Raw genomic sequence first — 19,310 nt, forward strand, 5'->3', positions numbered from 1 at the left:
TTTCTTAACTTTTGGTATTCATATATTAAAAATATATTAAATATTAATACACATATCAAAAATAAATTTTATATGAATTTTAATAAGTAAATAATTGTTCCTATAAGGCCATGTTACCTTATCTTGGAAGTTAATCAAGAACAATTAGTCAAGTGGTATAAGGTTGCGGAACGAAACGTGAGCTTATGCAGAGCGCTACTATTTCAATTCTGCGTACGTGAGACAATTCATAACAGGTTTACGACATCAGACATTATTATTACTTATTTCTAACTGTATTATTAAAAATTGATTGATCAGAATACATCAGAAAAAATTAAAAACAAAACTAAATATATCTGTAAAATTGAAATATTATTTGTATATGAAAAGAAATAAATATTGTTATAATTTAAATTATTGTTGTTATAAATAGTTTTTAGGATACTATTTAGTAATTTATCTCCTAAATATTAATTTTATAGTAAATTTCTTCTAGATAATTAAGTATTTTGTGGTAATAATATAATTTAAAATTAATAATGTTAAAAATATCTATACAGAAGTATTAAATGAATAATAAAAATTAACATACAAATGGCAGTTTTCAATTTTAAATCAAACTCCGGATGTACAGCTTATTACAAAAAGAAATACGAGAAAGGAAGGCAATTTTTATTCAGCTGGTGAACTCCACAGTCAATACACTACAACAATGTATATTTATAAAATAATTTTAATATCTGAAAACCTATTTATAATTTGATAATTAAGACATTAATCTTCTGGTGTATATCAAGATAATAATATGACAATAAAGCAATTAAATAGATCCTCGATTATTGATACAAAAGAGGCAAATTAGCGTTATCTGTTTATAATTCGCCTTTATTGCCAGTTATAAAGTTCATTTTCATTAAATCTTCAATTCCCTTAACGATTTTCTAATTCGTGTGAAACTGCGTTGAAGTCTTTGTGGCAAACACTTTACCGTTAGGAGCGCAATTATTGATGAAAAACTTGCAAAATAGGTGTGCAATTTACATTAAATTAATGCCGTAATCATGCATAACCCGAACCTAACAGTAACAAACTAATATGCACGGAATCGAACCCGGGACAATTTCTGACGGTCAAATGTTCACCCATGAGAATTAACGGACGAACGTTCCGAGAAAAAACGAAAGCGTAACATGTGAAAGTGAAACGTCAATTCCTTGATGAATTCTAAAAACAGGATAATTACAACCTCTCCAGTTGATACTCATCATAACCAAAATCTAATCTGAAATTGCTTCGTGATCAAAATTAATTACAGTTATAAGCGGTGATTAAAAAATTGATTGATAAGGGAAATAAATTGATTAATAGGACACTCGATTTTATTAAAAAAAAGGAATTTAATTATAACTTGATATTTAAGATTTAAGAAACCAGATTCTGCTCGAAAGGTCTTACCTTTTGAAATTGGAATCTCGCAGTAGTTGACTTTTTCCATTTTAATTAAAATGGTTACGATATCTTAGGTTAATTCTATGCTTGTGTTCGGAATTCCAATTTAAAATCTTCTCAACTATCTAATCGACATTTGGAATACTTTACCTGCAGCTGTGGATGGAGTAGGCACAGTCGACGAAGCGCTGTGCGTCTCCTTGCTCAGCGTCTCGTTACTGAATCCCGAATCCTGCACTTCAGCCTTCTTGAGCCGCGACTCGTCTTTGGCGACGCCAACTTTGACGCGCCTCTGGACGCCCGGCACCCAGTCCTTCGGCTCCCTTATGGACTCCGTCTGGACCGGCAGTTCGTGATGGCTCATGGTTGATGCGGGCGTCGAGGTTGCCCGTTTGCTGCGCAGGTTGGGAAAGTGCTCCATGACGAGGTCGCGGAACTCCAGCAGCGCTCCGACTTCATGCTGGAGCTCCTGCAGCACCGCCATCGACTTGGTCTGTTCGTTGATGAAGTAGATGGCTTGGCGCAGTGGCAGGCAGTCCATGGCCGGACCCACTTGGTCGCCGCCCTAAAAGAAAAGACAATTATGAATTTATATGAATTACGAGTCTTGTGTTAATAGCACATGAAGCTAGAGATAAAGAATGGGTTTTATAAACGTGGTCGATTTTTATTCAAACCAAGATAAAATTAACAAAATAAAAATGTGCGTACCACTTTTACAGCCGTGTTTTGTAACGCGTTTTTCCCTGGACTTTTATAATAAGACACCATGGTATGATTACAAAGTCGATCAATAAACACTGAATTGTCACTAAGTAATATGATCCGAACCAAGCAAATTTCCTTTTACTTCCAATAACTTCACTTTATACTGATATATTCTCAAACGAAGCATAACATACAACTGCATAAAAATGATTCTTCGTCGATGTTAGTGATTAATTTTCACTTTGAGCAATAAAATTATTTACATTTTACAATATTCTGTTTTCAAAATAATTAACATTGCAAGTTGAAAACAAGTTCATCAAACAAATACTAAAAGGTAGTGTGATAAATGTTTATAATATATTGTTATATCTACAAATTAATACATGTTATCAAATATCAGATTAATATTTTAGTTAGTACCATTTAAAAATAAACTCGAAACAATTAATCTCAAGCGTAAAAATCATTTTAATGTTTCAATTAATACTGTTCCATTAAACTGATACTTTTTAATTAAATTATATAACAAAATTAGAAAAACAATATTCCTATAATAAAAAATGGTAATTATTATATTAAAAATATTACAATATAAATTATGAAACTAATTTTCAAAATATGAGATTCTAAGAATTACTTAGAATTTTCAATTAAGAATTTATATTTATTTTTAGTGCATGTCACAATTTTTGTCTCTTTCCCTTTCTAAACAATTTTCAATTAAAAATTTATATTTATTTTTAGTGTTAGATATCGTAATTATTGCCTCTTTCCTTTTATTAAACATTTTCAGCTTCTAGTGTGGACATAGTACTTAAATTTTAAATTTTAAATAAGCATTTAGAATACTAATTTTTTACAAATTAACTGCATTTTGTGCATTGTCAATGTTTAGTCAAGTACCAAGAATTTTAGAAGTTGTTTTCAAGATCATTAGATATTAAAAATATATTGTTATTTTTGCAGTTTTACATCTTAGTAGTAGATTTAATACTCGTATTATTTGGTTAATATTTAATAAATAAAATAAAAATAAGTTTTTATATTAACAGCCTTTACCTAAAATAAAATATATTATGTAGGTAAGTATTGTAGAAATGTATAAACCTAAATCATCCTGTATAACAGTCAGCAATGTAATTAATTTATTCGGAAGTCATCAAAGCAATTTCACATTCCCAATGAGGAACTTGGAAAGTATCTATCAATTATTCAAACGCCATTTTGCAATCGTTACTGTGAAACCTGATACAAATAATTAAACATATACTTTTATCCAATTATTTAGTAAAAATTATGTTTTTATAATTGTTATACAATGATAAAAAGCCTGCATTGCATTAAAACTGTACATCCATTTTTTCCAGATGAATTATTTTACAAAAATAGTCCTACACATATTTTTTTCATTCCTTAATTATAGTCGACATGGTTAATATCACATGTTGTGGACCGATTATTAACTCTTCTACCAGGAAACTAAATGGTAATCGTTTCCTTGTGTTCAAACGTATAGAACCACCCCTTTCTAATTTCGCTGTACACGCCGAAATTTCACTCGAGTATAACGCACTAATTGAATTAGTGCCAGGAGGAACGGACAACTCTTAGATCCAGCATTCAACTATAATTTAATCACCGTAACGGAAACGGAAATAAAAGTTTAACAGTAGAGAAATGTGTGCTGATGCTAACTCACATGCATAACTATCTGCTTCGAGCCTTGTGTCTTATTAATGGAAAATATAGCATCTTTGTTTCATGTTTGCTTGAAAAGAAACTACTAGTTACTAGTCCACATAAAAATACGTTTCGTAATTTCGACGATTTCAACCGACTATTATTAAAATGTTGTAATGTCCTGATCAAAACCAAAGCATAAATCCTGATTTTCTTTTTATATCAGATTTAAACTTCGCTGTTTCAAAATTTTATTTCCGGCCGAGTATAAATTTTCGACCTCGAGGCAATATTCTGAATACATCTGCATTTAAACCGAGACAAACAATAATTAGGCGCAACCTTCATTACTAATATAGATACCAGCGTATTAATATTTCATTGACACAACCGTCGAAATGACAAAACCAATGCCGAATTCTGAACATAATTTGGGGTCAACAATAACACGTAAATATTCCAGTACGACAGAACAAAACGAATTCGTCCGATATACGTAGAAATGATTACTTTTTAATCTGATTCAGATCAATTATAACAAGGATTAAAATGACAGTATCATTAATACCAATAAAAACCCCACTATGACTAAGTCTATTGTTTCTCAATGAACGGTTTTAAATAAAATAACTAATTTAAATTTTAATTCACGATTGAGTAAACTGCATATGCAATAGGCTGTGCCCAAATAAAGAGTTTGTCGGTCACTAGAAAGCCAGGCTGTTGCATAAAGTAATTAAAGCGCATTTAAATAATCAACATCGAGAACAGAGAACTGTCAATTAACCTCAGCTCTACATGCGACACTGGCGGTTTCAAATTCGAATATATTTGTGGTACGTGAAACGTATTACATCTCGATTACGATTGGATTTGGACCCGGCTCTATTGTGGGACTGTTAACCTTAAGTTATAAATAGATGCACGCATTTGTAATTATCAATTGGTAAACCACATGACTAACAGGACAACGTTATTTAAATTCACGCGGTTAAATATGACTGACAAAAGAAAACTGTTACCGCTTGATATGGTCCAAGAACATGAGCACGAGCGCAACCAAAATTGTTTATAATATTTATGAATAGTACAGTGTATTACTCATTGTTGGTTCAATATTTAAATGTACAATAAATAAAAATAAACATAGACAGGGTATCCTTAAATTACACCTACAACATTTAACCATTGTTTGACGGCAACAAATTAGGAGGGACAAAAGATATTTGCACAATACTGCAACATTTTTCCACCCCCAACATGTTCCACTCACCATCAACTTCTGAGACTCGATAACTGTTGAACTTTTTTCGACTAAGATTCCTTGTAGGGTTAATTTAGAGACACTATGTATATATGTGTTTAAGTTTTATTATCACAATAACGCCTGGCGCACATTGGGAGCTTACAATTTACAAAATATGTGTCGTGTGTGGCATGTGTGCTCTTAATTTTAAATTTTCTGACAGGTGCACGAGTTAATAAAAACTAAAATCGCAAGCGGCGAGATTTCGCAAGAGACAGGTGATCTTTAGAGTGGATGTTAAGAAGTGCACCTGAAAAACGCGATCATAAATCCAGCTGTTTTATTTATATGAATATACTCGGCTGGAAGTTGCAACTTGGAACTCGTCGTCCACTCAAATATATCTCGCTGTTTATTAGTAGTTATCATTATTTAATGCAATGTTTAAGTATACGACGACTTCAATAAAATGTCTTTTAAGATATTGTACCGAGACGAATTCTACAATAAGTGAAGTATTAAAACTGAAAAAATTCATGTCAAGAAAGCTGTAATAATAAATACTCATTTCTTTTATGTACAAACTGTTGAGATTTATATAGCATAAAAACTATTAAGTGTTGAATATTTCACTTAAAATATTAATATTATCGATTTTTATGAACAAAAACAAATTTAAATTTTTATATCCAGAAAATGGTCTTTCAAATAATTTTGTAATAGGAGAAACTAGTATTCAAAAAACCTTTCAATACAGGTAATAATAATAATAATTCAAAATATTTTGAAAGAAATCAACAATAAAGTGGTTGATCATTGATAAAGATAAATTTCTAAAAATTTTTTAGAAAATATCAAATTTATTATGCGCTAAACTACTGGAATCATTAAGTGTTCAATATATTGATTTCAATAATGCCTACTGACGTTAAGTGATGTTCCTGTAGAAATAAAAAACGTGAGAAAAGGTTTTTTGTTTTTGTGTTCTTCTTTGTACAACAATATGTTTTGATAATCGGATGTTCATTGTAGTCACATTCACTCCACAGAAAGAAATAAACCAGAATATAATAAACATGTAAGAATTGTCTACAGTTTATTTTTATTTATTTTATTTACTTATTTTTAATGAAAGTTTTATTATTATGTCATAGTTTTATGAAATGAGCATTCGTCATTTATCAAACTGGTAAAGAAAATTATGTCTGGCATGTACAAGGCAACTATCTCTCACTGAAATGAAAAATCAATTGTCCTAGTTGTGAGAACTAAAGTAGCAAAGTTGTCAACTCGAAGTAAAAACACGAACAGTAGTTTTTTGAAAAAAAAACTATTATAAAACATCCCAGAAAAAGTAAGGTGAGCAAAGAAATAAAATGAACAGTTAGTTTTTTCTCTAGAAAAGATTGGTACGTGCAGATTTCAATGTTTGCAGATGATAATGGGAAATAAATGTTTACTTACACTTACAATATAAATAGACATGATGGGAACGTGAAAAAAATTGTTAAAAAAGTAAGCACTATAAAATTTCGTACCAATAATTGAATTTCCGCTTATAAGTGGAAACTTCATAAATTTTTATAATAAATCAAAATATTTGCTTTGCCTTCGTACGTATTTGGAACGTATAACGAGGCACTAACGATATTTCATTGTCAGGAAAGTTAATATATTCTCATGCAGAGATAAACAATAAATAATTGAAGGTGGTTGTAACATAATAATTCATTATAATTCAATTTACACACCCACTGCGATGGGGATTACCTGATGACAGTTTAATCCTGGCACAATTGTGTGCTTGCGTTTATATTAGCTAGTATTTATGGTGGTCTTAGAGTTGTGGATAATTGTTGTTGTAATGCATATATTCTATAATAGGCACAATTCGTAACCCACTCAACGGCAATTACCCTAATGCCAATTTCAAGAATGGTTATTTGCATTCAGGATACAGTTTGTAGTGTTTTCCGCATACAAATAAACAAGATAACCAACGAATTACAGTCGGTATAATATTTATAAGATCTCTTAAGGATAATCGTTCTTATAATTGGGTTTAAAAATACCAGCTTACTCAACTCAGTCATTAAACTTATAAATTGCATCTATTTAGGTAAATTCTCGCATAAAATATTATAATGCCAAACATAAAACTGTAAACACAGTAGTAATTTCATCAAATGGCAGCGTAAGGAGCAATTTGTATCGATCGTTCGACCGATAGACGACGTTGAGCAATTTAAGAGAGCAACAAAGAGCATTGCAAGATAAATATCTGTATCTGCGAAACGATAGAATCGCTTGGGCGCCTACAGCCTCCCACCGACACCAAACACCAACAGGCGAACGCACTGTTAATGGACGTTTAGAAAGAACAATTAATAATATTTTCAGCGTCTTTATGCTAATTACGGCCGTGTGGGTGATCGACTGGACCTTTTATGGCAGATCTGTTTTGCAATTACCTCCAATTTAAGAGTATAATAAACTGTCATCGGCTAATCCTCAACAGTGCGGGTGTAAATTCATTAAATTCTAGGCGTATAAACAATAAGGATCTTAATCAGCATGAATTATTACAATTGTGGTTACCCAGTATATTCAAATATAGTTAAATATTGATTTATTACCAAATCGTGAACTAACTTTGGAAGACATTCAATTAACAACTGTCTAGCCATACTTATTTTCTTTCGTTGTTCTTCGTACATTTCAATTGGACGTTGGAAGAGGTTTTTAAGACGTTGCAGCGGGCAATTAACTTGTCGGTTAGAACTTTAATCAATCGAAAATAATCAAGGATTCAAATGTGGGCGTGAAGGATTAGAAGATATTCACCCACCACGTAATCACTGCACCACACTGCGGGAAAATTGCTATTTTTAGATTAAATTAAGTTCTAAACAGACTGAAATTCTAGTTGCTTCGTTACTCCAACATGGGAATTTTCTAATTCCCCAACATGACAAATAATTGTTTCTTTTGATGTCGAAGAAACTAGCGTCATAAACCTGAATGTGTTAGTTATCCCCACAGTGCGGTTTGGAGTACGCGTTAAGTCTGAGATATTGCCTTTTGAAGTTTTTACAGAGTCTAGAGGAACATTTCAGCTTATCCGGAATGGTAGCTCAGACGACTGGAATATTACTTGTGTAAAAATGAGTCGATTGCGGAGGTGAAATCCGAAGACCGGGGATGTTTCAATATGCAAGAACGATCCTCAGCAATATTCTTTCATGTCTGACTGAAAATAGAACATCGCGAAGTGATATATGCATGAATGTGTGCTTAAAATGTTAATAAAATGATTCATATTGATAAAATTGCTTTGTAAATTTCAACAAGTTCTTCAGTTCTCGTTATAAATTAAACGAATTCAATTTATTTTAGTAATTATTATAAGAAAACAAAGAATGGTTGTCAACAAATGTAGTTTTTAAACTTAACATTACAAAATTGTTTATTAATTCTTTAGTTTTCTCCTTCTATTAACTTAAATTAGAATTTAAACGCCCGATTGATAAAAAAAATCCACTATAATTTAAAAATTTTGCACAATACATAGATAATATATTATTTATAGATTCTATGCAAAACGAGTACTACTGCACCGATAATAAGATATTGCCCGAGGTGGAGACACCAGATATAAATCTCATAAGCAAAATCATAGAAATTAATAAAAGACTCAAAAATAAGATGTTAGTGAGGACGAGAATGAACAATCATTAGCTACTCTCCAAAAAGGAGCAACATACAATAAAAATGGTATGCTTACTTTGTTCCACTTTCGACATTTGTATCCTTTCTGAACGAATTTAAAGATAATAGATATTCAGATTAATGATGGAGTAACCATCGCAAATCATGTCCTAACTAATTTGTTCCATTCCAGCAGAAATACTATATTTGGTTATTGTTATTATAGTTATAAATAAAAGTTTTTTTTTTCTTGATATTTCTTGTTTTTTTATATATTTTTAACTAGTTTTAAAATCGACCGGAAAAATAATACAATAAAATATATATAACGTTGAATTTATTATTGAATATTTCTATGACACATGTTTAACAATATTTATTTATATTTTACAAAGCACCTCTTGCGACCTAAATAATAGAGAAAACTGTATTTTGTGTATTTTTGTGTTTTTACCTTCCGAGGAATATGTTTTAATTTAATATATTCGTTTAATGTTTGTGTTATTAACTAATATGTGCATACAGAAAAATAAGTTTTTTTGATAAATTATAAATAAATAAAGTAAATAGAAGCATAAATTAATATAATCACAAAAATATTAATTTTAAATAATCATAAAGACGATGAGAGTCTAATGGTAACACACCTGAGATGGTGGCCACTTGAATGATTCTCTTTAAGATGCATATTCTTTGTCTGCGTGCAACCTACGACAGCACGGTTTAATGGCAATAGCGGAAAAACATCGGCCGTAAACTAGTTTCATTAATTCCCCGCTTGCATTAAAACAAGCAAAACCAATTTCTCAGCCAAATACAGCGAGTCGTTAGCAGCCGCCCTCGAGGTTATTTTAACAATAAATATGTTACTACATCTGTAATTGAGCTGGAAATAAGTCATAACCGATCTTTCTTGAACGATACGTGTTATTTTAAGAAATCGAATCGCTGTTGTATTTTAATATGTAATTATAACTAGTCCTGAAGGCATTATTTTGAAGTTTGGTATAAACCGATGATTTGTGTACATTACTGGTTAGTTTCTTTATGTTTTAGTCAACAATGCAAATATTGTTGTTTATGAACAGAGTGGAAAACAAACGATTTGTTTATACATGTTAATGGGAGTTTTAAACAATTGTCCCACAAAAAAAAAACTTGATGAATACGACTGAAAATAGTACGTCACATGTCCCCCGCTGAGTATAAATTTAGATCAGTGCGAGGAAAGAGAATGTTTTAGTTTAGCAAACAAAATATTGATAGTCACGTACGACCGTGTTACATTCGCTGGTATTATGCAGTACAAGTAGTCATACAACTCACAATTATGTCCATATCGATCATTCGTTTTGTTTGCATAAAGCAACGTGATTGACTTGCAGAAAATAAACATGCAAAACAAACAACATTCTGATTAAGATTACATCGGCAGATAAGATATTTTTATTTTTAATATAAAATCTCCAGTGTCGATTAATTTATTTTTTCAAATTAATGTTTATCTTCTACATTAATACTTATTTGTGATAAAACTGTATGTATGATACATTAAACCTTATGTTCGAAAGTTTAAAAATCTATCATTGTATTACGATAACGCCGACATCTGGCATAAATCGATTTCGCTAATTAAAACCGATGGCAATTAATTACAATCGATAAAATCATCCATAAATAATACGCAACTAGTCTGAAAGGACGGTGCCGAAGATTTACAGTGCACCTTTGCAATTACACTTTGCGGATGCCCACATAAATGTCGCCCGTTCTTCTTCTAGCGCCGTGACGGACCACACACTCCAAGATATTTAATTTAGCTTCGCAATAAATTACCCTCGTTCGCGATGGTGAACACTAAATTATCATGCTTAAATGCCCGCTCGGTAACAAATTCATATGTGAACAATATTTATGGTCGGTGGAAAGGCTTCATCAAATTTTGTAACAAGGCTTATGTAATACCATAGGGGGAATACATGGTTTGATATTAATTCATTTTTTTACAAGAAATCTGAACTTGAAATGATTAGATAGTTTTATATCTCGATAGGTCTGCATAATAATGCTTTCTACATATATTTTTATTGTGAAGAAATGATTAATCATAAAAGCCACAATTGTTGAAAGATAACCCATAAAATACAAACTTAAGCAGACTATTCAAGCCACACACAAAGACAACTTAACAATGCATAATTCTTTCTAAGTTTATTAAAATATATTGTACTAATAAGGTAGTACTAATTAAGAAATAAAATTAATTCCGAAATATATACAAACATTTTACTTACTTTTATATTAATATCATGAGGATTTTTAAATTTAGTTCGCAAAGGATCATCAATGAAATTAAACTTGCACATCATGTCAGAAAAATTGCACATAAACAATTGCTCTCAATACACTTTATACTCAATACTAATATATTGCTATCAATAATGATTTATCAGATAAATTATTTATTTATTGTGGTCCTTTGACTCCTACAACTTTTTAAATCTCAGTTTGAATACAGATGTTTTATGTGATGTTATTCTCTTATATTTGATTCCTGAAGGTATTTACTTGTGACACTTATATAAAAATAAACTTTATTGAATGGCTTGTATGAAACTTAATATATTAGCACTTTTTCGAAAATATTTTCGAATTTCATAATATTAAAACGGGGAAAAATAATAAATATTGTAATATACAGTAAAAAAATTAATTTTATTAGTCACAATTATGTTATTGCTTATAAAACAGGCTGTTTACGACCAAACCAATTAATATTTGACATACGTTTTCTATTAGGTAGGATTCATCTCCAGAAAATCTCCTCAAAACTCGAAAACTTAATGACCATTTCACCTCTGGTGGTATATTTCTAGAAAATTTAATTAGTGTTAATGAAACATAGATGGCGGAACTCATAATTTATTTCATTTATGTTTTCAAAAACCTAATTTAATATTTACCAATTTCTCAAAAACTCAATAAATATATATTATTAAATTATCTATAATAAAAATGTTTAATAGTAATATTTTTAACATAGCCACGAAAGTAATATTTTTCATATTTCATAGACGACTAATATCATGAACTTTGTCAGAAATATATTTATAGCACAGTTAAAGATAATTTATCATAAACTACCAATCATAAATATAAAGCAACAAATTTATTTTTAAGAAAAAATTTTTAATTTTTTTTATATTTAAATTAGTACGTGAAATTAAAAACAATATTTATACTTTAGTTTTATCAACTATATATAATTTATTTATAATAAAAAGGATGAGAACTATAGTAATAAAATAAAACAAGTCAAAGTGAGTCAAAAGTAAAACAACAAAATAAAATACATAAGTTTTTAATATTTTTTATTAATATTAGGAAGTATATTCATTACCACTAAACAACTTTTTTTCATAGAAGAAACAAGGTTGTCAATTTCTTGCTTAGAAACAATATTAATAGCTTCAAACAAAACATCTGAGTTTTGAAATTTGCCTGAATTCCCCATTTTAATATTCTACATATTCTATAGGTTTTTCATGGAGTTTATGGGCTGGCCACTTCATAAGTTCTAAATTGTTGTAAACAAATAAATCTTTTACAACTTTGGCTGTTTGCTTCGGATCATTGTGGTGCTGGAAAATCCCCGACACACAATTTCCTTAGCCTACTGCAGCATACAATTGGTGAGGATATGTAAAAATTGAAACTTATTCATCATTACAGTTATTTTTACTAAAGGTCCCATTTCAAATAATCTTGGGGTACTTAGAGTTAAACATTTTGTTGACTGGAATCTATCGAATTCCATCCATTCCGTGGATGAAAATAAATTAAATATGCTTTCATCAGAAAATACTAGTTTTCCATTCATTTTTTTTAGATCTGTCTAAGAGCTCCCGTCCAAACTTGTTTGCCAACTTTATGAAGGATTTTTTTGGCGGACTAGAATTGTTTTTGACTCAATACTTTGATTTAGATTTAATTGCGACGCAATTAAAATTTGTTTAAGTCCTAATCTGTACTTGGAAACAATAAGATTTTTAAGATAATTTGACAAAGCTCGTCCTGCAGACATTTTTAGTATTAACTAGCCACTGTATGCATAAATTACTAAAAACTTGCTTTATGTTTAATGCAGTTAGTGAAACATCAATCAAGTTATAAGGTATACTACCTGACAAAAATATGACTCTTTGGTAAAATCCTATTTACATATGTTTTTATTAAAATTATATTTTTTGCTTTATTTTTGACTGGTACTGTATATTTTTTACAGACATTAAACAAAAGAGAATAGTATTTAGAATAAAAAACACACATTAAATTGTAATTTTAAAGAAAAAATATTTTTTGAAGTAAATATATTGTAGTAAGAGAAAGAGTGGCTATATATATATATATATATATAAAACAAAAAAGTTATGGCACTTTTTAGCAGTTAATTTTTTATATCTGTTCTAGAATTAACAATTTCTTACAGCTTAATCAAGATACTAGGTGTTGAATTTTTTTTTATTTTAATAGATTTTTTTAGTTGTTTCTTACACAATTTTAATGATATTTAATATGCATGAGTTTCGCATAGAGATTAATTTAAAAGAGTTTTTTTAAATAGAAATTATTTTATAGTTAATATCTGGTTATTCTATAATTCTCTTGTGTATTGATTTTTAGAAATATTCTTTAATTTTCAAATTGTTTATTCTAATTTTAATTGTCCAGAACATCCAAAAATTCTCCGAAACCGAATCACCAACACACTGTAAATATCAAATTTCTTATCTTATAATAATATTAAAACATGTCTCTAGTAATATTTTGAATAATGAGGCGCAGTCTACGCCTCGTTACAACATCACCGAATAGGTAGATACATGAAGAACGCGAAGATACGTATCTGCGTCCGCGACATCGCAGAGATCTCTGTAAAAATGTGGGTCACATCACACATTCAATTCGTATGTATTACGAGAAAATCGGCCCGTCGTAATGTATTTATTAGCCTATGGCTTCCTATAAACCGACCAAACCGATCAGAAATATGAAAGTATCGACCTCGTCTGCGACCTACAAGTTCAATGAGAATTACGTGGGACGTGAATTTATATTTATTTTAACTAGATGATAATTCGCCAGTTGTATACTGTTATTAAAATATCGCACCTATCACGTGCCGCAATGACTAATTGCTGGCATTTTTTATTGCATCGATATGTGTGTGTTGATTATAATTATTTATACTGTAACATTTGTTTACAAGAGATTATGTCGTCATCAATGTGGTCGTAATGAGTAATATTAAAAATGCATTATACTTCTATCAAGCCCGTTTCTATGAACTTTGATAAAATATTTCATTTACATATACAGTATGGGACAGTCAATTGGAATAAATTGACCATTTTAATTAGAGAGTATATTTAAAAAATAACCGGAAATATTATGATTTTTGAAATAGGAAATAATCAACTGTATTTTAATAATCTAAAATTGGTTGTTCCACACTGTTTATTGCAACTCATTGTTAGAAATAGTCACGACCATTCTCATTGTAATTTTATATTGCATTTAAGCTGCATTTAATTTTAACATATCGTCTACAAACTTCCATTCCCCCATAGGTTGGCAATGACGCAATTACATAAATAAAGTGATTCCCTGAACAACATAATAGGCACAAAAATTCCTGCCGCAAAACGATAAAAATTAAATTTATATACCAACAGATTTTATTGACAATTGCTGCTGCACTCCATTATTCGCATAATTAAGGTCTATTATCGATCGGGGTTACCTTATTTACAAAAACCTTATTTAATTACACTATAAAGTGATTAGAGATAAATCCGAAACCTACCGCAACCGATTATGCGGTTCGTCGGCAAAATGAGGTCCCGGCGTTCGCTTTGGAGATGACTACCACATAAATCGTTGTAATATCAATTGCCAATCGATTGTGGACAACTCACATTGATGGCCGTGATATTAAACCGTTTTGCGTCATTCGATGATGTGATGTTGCATCGGAAATCGTGTTATTTTGTTTATTTATCTACGTAGAGATTAAATGGATCTGCATGGGGTTAAATTATTAGGATTCTCTTGTAACATGGATGGCGCAAAACTAGATTTGTTATTAAATGTACATTTGTTTGTGGTAATGCAAGGTGATTACGGAATAATTTTAGTGTTCCATTCATTCAATAATTTCTGCATAAATTTACGGTAGATACGCTTCCATTGACACGTAACACGCCAAAACTTGTGTAAACAGACCCAAATGTTTAACCTACTTGTGAAAGGTTCCATCAATGCAAGGACTGTTTATTTTTGTTTAATTTTGAGTGCAACGACTTTAAAGTTCATCTTAACCTTTTAATAAACCATCTAATGCCAATGCCCTGTGCCAAAATAAATACACTACAATAACTCTATACTGTTTTACTATCAGTTGAAATGCTGATGAAAAATTTTAATGGTTATTCATACACAAATACTTTCTGAAGTTTTATTAGGACTCGAGTATAAATATGTGTACAAATACGAATCTTACGGTTTATTTTCGCACTTATAATTGAAAATGTATTTTTATATAGGATAATTACTTTGTCTATTAAGAATAACAGATGTTTTGCGCAGAAATTATCGAAATGTCTATACAAAGTTTTTCAAAACCAGTATAACTTTCGTTTTTATTGTTAGAAACTTGTCATAGTTTGGTGTCGCTCTCGCCAATAACAACACATCAAAAATGCACTAACCTAGATTATTTGTTTACGTTGAATAAAATCCTAATTAAGTTATAAACACTAACTAGTTGGTAAATAAATAGTAGACAAACCTATTATTTGGTAATTTGTATATCTTTAGAATTAAGTATGAAAAGTTCTTAGTAGAACCGATTACAGCCTACTTACATCTGAATACTGGAATATTTATTTCTAATATACAGTATGGCTCATCTGAATACGGTACAACCTCATTATTTTTTGTTTTTGTCCTATTTTAAGAAGCTTTTTTCAATTGTAAAATATGGAAATATGTTTATACATATATATTAAATCAGATTTCTTTTAATTTGTGACATTTCATTATTATGGATTCTCTAGTGATGATTGAAGGATTTGAAAATAATAACAGGAAGGATCTGTTTTATCTAAAATTTAATTTATTTAAATATTTAATAAAAATCAAAATCGATCAAAATCATTTTGTATATCAAGCACTAAAACTAAATTATTTATTATTTTCAACAATCATTGAATATCGTAAAGACAACATCAACTTTATTAGTAAAATTTACGATTCGTTTTTCATTTGTGGATATATGATAACACGTTTGAATATTGTGATGTGCCATAAAAGATGTCAAGTTAAATTGGAATTTATTAAAACAATAAGGTAAGAGGTAAGTACCTCTATATTTCTGTAACTAAATCAGAAGAGTCGAATATTTAATAAAACACAAAATCAATATCAATATTTTATTTGGAATTTTTGTCATATCACAAAAATACAATTTCTTCAACTATTTCAGAATACTTATTAAATATCAAAATTTTACTAGGAATACTTCAGTCCAAGGAAAGAAATACACCTCTTCGGATAACATTCATTAATTAATTATTTATTAATTTTTATTTTCGTGGTCTCTATTAGTAACATTTGGCGTTTTACACATGATCAAAAAAATGCATCATTAAAGCCACACACTTTCTTTTCAACTTGACACAGTTACACGAAAAAATCAATTAAAATTTGTGGCCGCAGTTTATCACCACGTAATGTGGAACATCGGTTACGTCCTCTGTGGTGAGCGAAGATGATATGAAGAGGAAAAAAAAAATGAAACCGATCGGTACGATTGGTACCGCCAGGCGGTTTTTTCACAGCGCGAACATCATTATGTATTTAAATTAATTCCTAGATACGATCATTTCCATTATTTTGAATGTCCAAAGCCGTGTCCTTGGATAAGAAGCCGGGGTCATTGCCGGAACGGCGAACTATTTTCCAGCACATCCGTCTATAATAGGTACGTTGTTTACGGCAGACAAACTTTTGTTCTCTCACCGGTACTTTCATATTTGTAATTTTTATTTTTAGTTTGGAAAAATTTGATAATCTAAATAAGGAATTTATATAATTGCCGAACGGTTTAGAAAGTTTTTATGGATGGGATCCAGCACAACGTAATGATCCCAATAGCTAATCCGATTTGACGATTGCAATTATGCAAGTTACACTTTTCGTTCGGTTTCCGGTTGTTAGGCTCGACAGAAATAATAATTGACCCAAAACTTACGAACGCCGACACGTTTATGCAATTTTTTTTTTCTTCGGCATATGGCACGCTGTCCTAGAATTGTTAGAAAACTCGAATCGCAAGTTAATTAGGAGAAGTGAGCCAATAGGAAGAAATTTCTTTATTAACGAACTTGTATTGTCGGATGGATTCTAAAGAAATTCGCATAGTTTGCCAATAAGGTTAATAAAGTGAGACGAAAATAAATACTAATTAAAATCAATTTCAATAGAATAAAAATATAATTTAACAACAATTAAAAGATATTGTAAAACAAATATTTTTGGGAAATTATCAGTGGTGACGTTTTAAACAAAAACAATATATTTTTCAGGTTTAACCTCATAACTATGTTTTCTAAGACCCAGCTGATAACAATAATTTGTTTAATGCCAAGGTTGGAGATAAACCAACAAACACAAACGAGTACTTTTCAATGAACCTTTTCCTGTCCGCAAAGTTAACATTCATTAACTTTTAATTTTAAATTAAATACTAACAATAATTTAAAAATAAAACTAGCAAATATTTACTCCACTACGAAACTTATTACCGGTCTATAAAGTTTGCGTGAGTTCAAGAGGTGTCAAATCTCCTACGCACTTTCCAATGTCTCCGTATACGTTGGTGATTTATGAAATGCAATACACCAACAACTCTACGAAGGTGTCATAAACATTAAGTTTGTTCGAGTGAAACGAACGTAAAAACTAAATTTCAATACCAGAACAATTAGTAGGCAATTGTTTATCATAATTTTAAGTGCAACAACAATGTTAGCTTAAATTGTTAGCACTTCATTCTGAATCAGAATGGCACGACTCTAAAGGAGAAAACCCATCTTGAACAATGATTTCTTTACGTAAAATTTATTGAAACTATTAACTGGTTGTGACTGATGACGAAATTTCAAACAACAACATAACAAAACACCAATTAAAAATAACCTGGCAACAATTTTAGGTACATCTTCGTTTAGATGAAGGCAATCACATAGATGCAGCAATCTTATACGCGAAAATTGTTTCCAAGCCCGACGTCGCAACATTTTTGCAATGTCCATCGAATCCGGGTCAAGTATACAATGGTGAGATAGTTTCGTTTGGGAAGTGACTCACTCAATCGACCATTTTTAATTACCTCTGCAAGGTTTCTTAATTGCCTTCTTAATTTGGACGCGAATTTTATATAAACATTTTCAGGCCGTGACAGACAATTAAGACGGTTTGTCCGGAACAGTGCAGAGTGGAAAGTAAATAATAAACGACACTTTTGTGATGTCCAAATAATGGACCATTTCACACATGAAATTTTTCAGGAAGATACTCATCCCACGATTTTGAGAATAAATACAATTAACAAATTATTCCATTTAATTTTTTTAAGTCGACCTTATTAAATTTGAAAGGAAGCGGTTTATTTTTATGAATACATTAATTTTATAGACGAAATGTCCTAGTTAAATTAACAAATATTAACTGAAATTTATGAATTTAAAACTCATCTATTCGTCCTTATTTGGCTGCGAACATGTAAAGATACAAATTATACGTAATTTTTATAATGTCTTAAATTAAAATAATAATATATATTTAATATTTATAAAATACAAAAAACTAGGCAAGTCAGACGTAATAAATGTGTTACGAAACAAGGCAAAAAATCAGTTATTATTGTCGAATACATAATAACATTATTTGATGAATCAAAGAAAACAATTTTTAACTTATTATGTTTACAATTTATCTGTAGCATTTATATATATATATATATATATATATATATATATATATACAGTGCGGTCTATTTGAAATCGGGACACCCCCATAAAAATTGTATTTTTGTCCGATTTTGTCAAACTTTTTTCAATTGTAAAGCATTAGTTTCTTTGGTTCCACACCGAAACAGGTAATTTTTAGGCATGAAAACTGAAGAAACGATACTAGCAATTTTTAAAAAAAAATTTACCTATACCACTGGATTAAGCAACAACCCCTGAAATGGGTATATACCAAATTTGATAAAAAAATATGCATATTCATAATTCTGTTGAAAAATTATGAATATTTCATGAATTCAATATGTTTAATAAATTATCTTATTTTTTATGAATATCTGAATTTTATAATATAGTAAATATTTGAATATTCTTGAAAAATAAGATAATTTGATCTACGGAATTTTAGTTTTTCCATAAAATATAAATACATATGTACATTT

The 19,310-nt window shown here is 29.9% G+C and overlaps 1 protein-coding gene across 4 annotated transcripts in view; it reads right to left on the reverse strand.

Annotated features, from left to right (window-relative positions):
* Window positions 1–19,310, reverse strand: part of LOC109601835 (uncharacterized) — an 88,173-nt gene that overhangs the window by 13,518 nt on the left and 55,345 nt on the right. For all 4 annotated transcript variants that reach the window (XR_007547646.1, XM_049965714.1, XM_049965715.1 and 1 more), the window contains exon 2: window positions 1,582–1,996. Coding sequence is in view for 3 of the 4 variants with exons in the window: in XM_049965714.1 (XP_049821671.1) it covers window positions 1,582–1,996 (415 nt within the window). In the remaining variant the exon portion in view is untranslated. The remainder of the gene's footprint in view (window positions 1–1,581; window positions 1,997–19,310) is intronic.

This window comes from Aethina tumida, chromosome 3 (assembly GCF_024364675.1).
Source record: "Aethina tumida isolate Nest 87 chromosome 3, icAetTumi1.1, whole genome shotgun sequence".
Lineage (NCBI taxonomy): Eukaryota > Metazoa > Arthropoda > Insecta > Coleoptera > Nitidulidae > Aethina > Aethina tumida.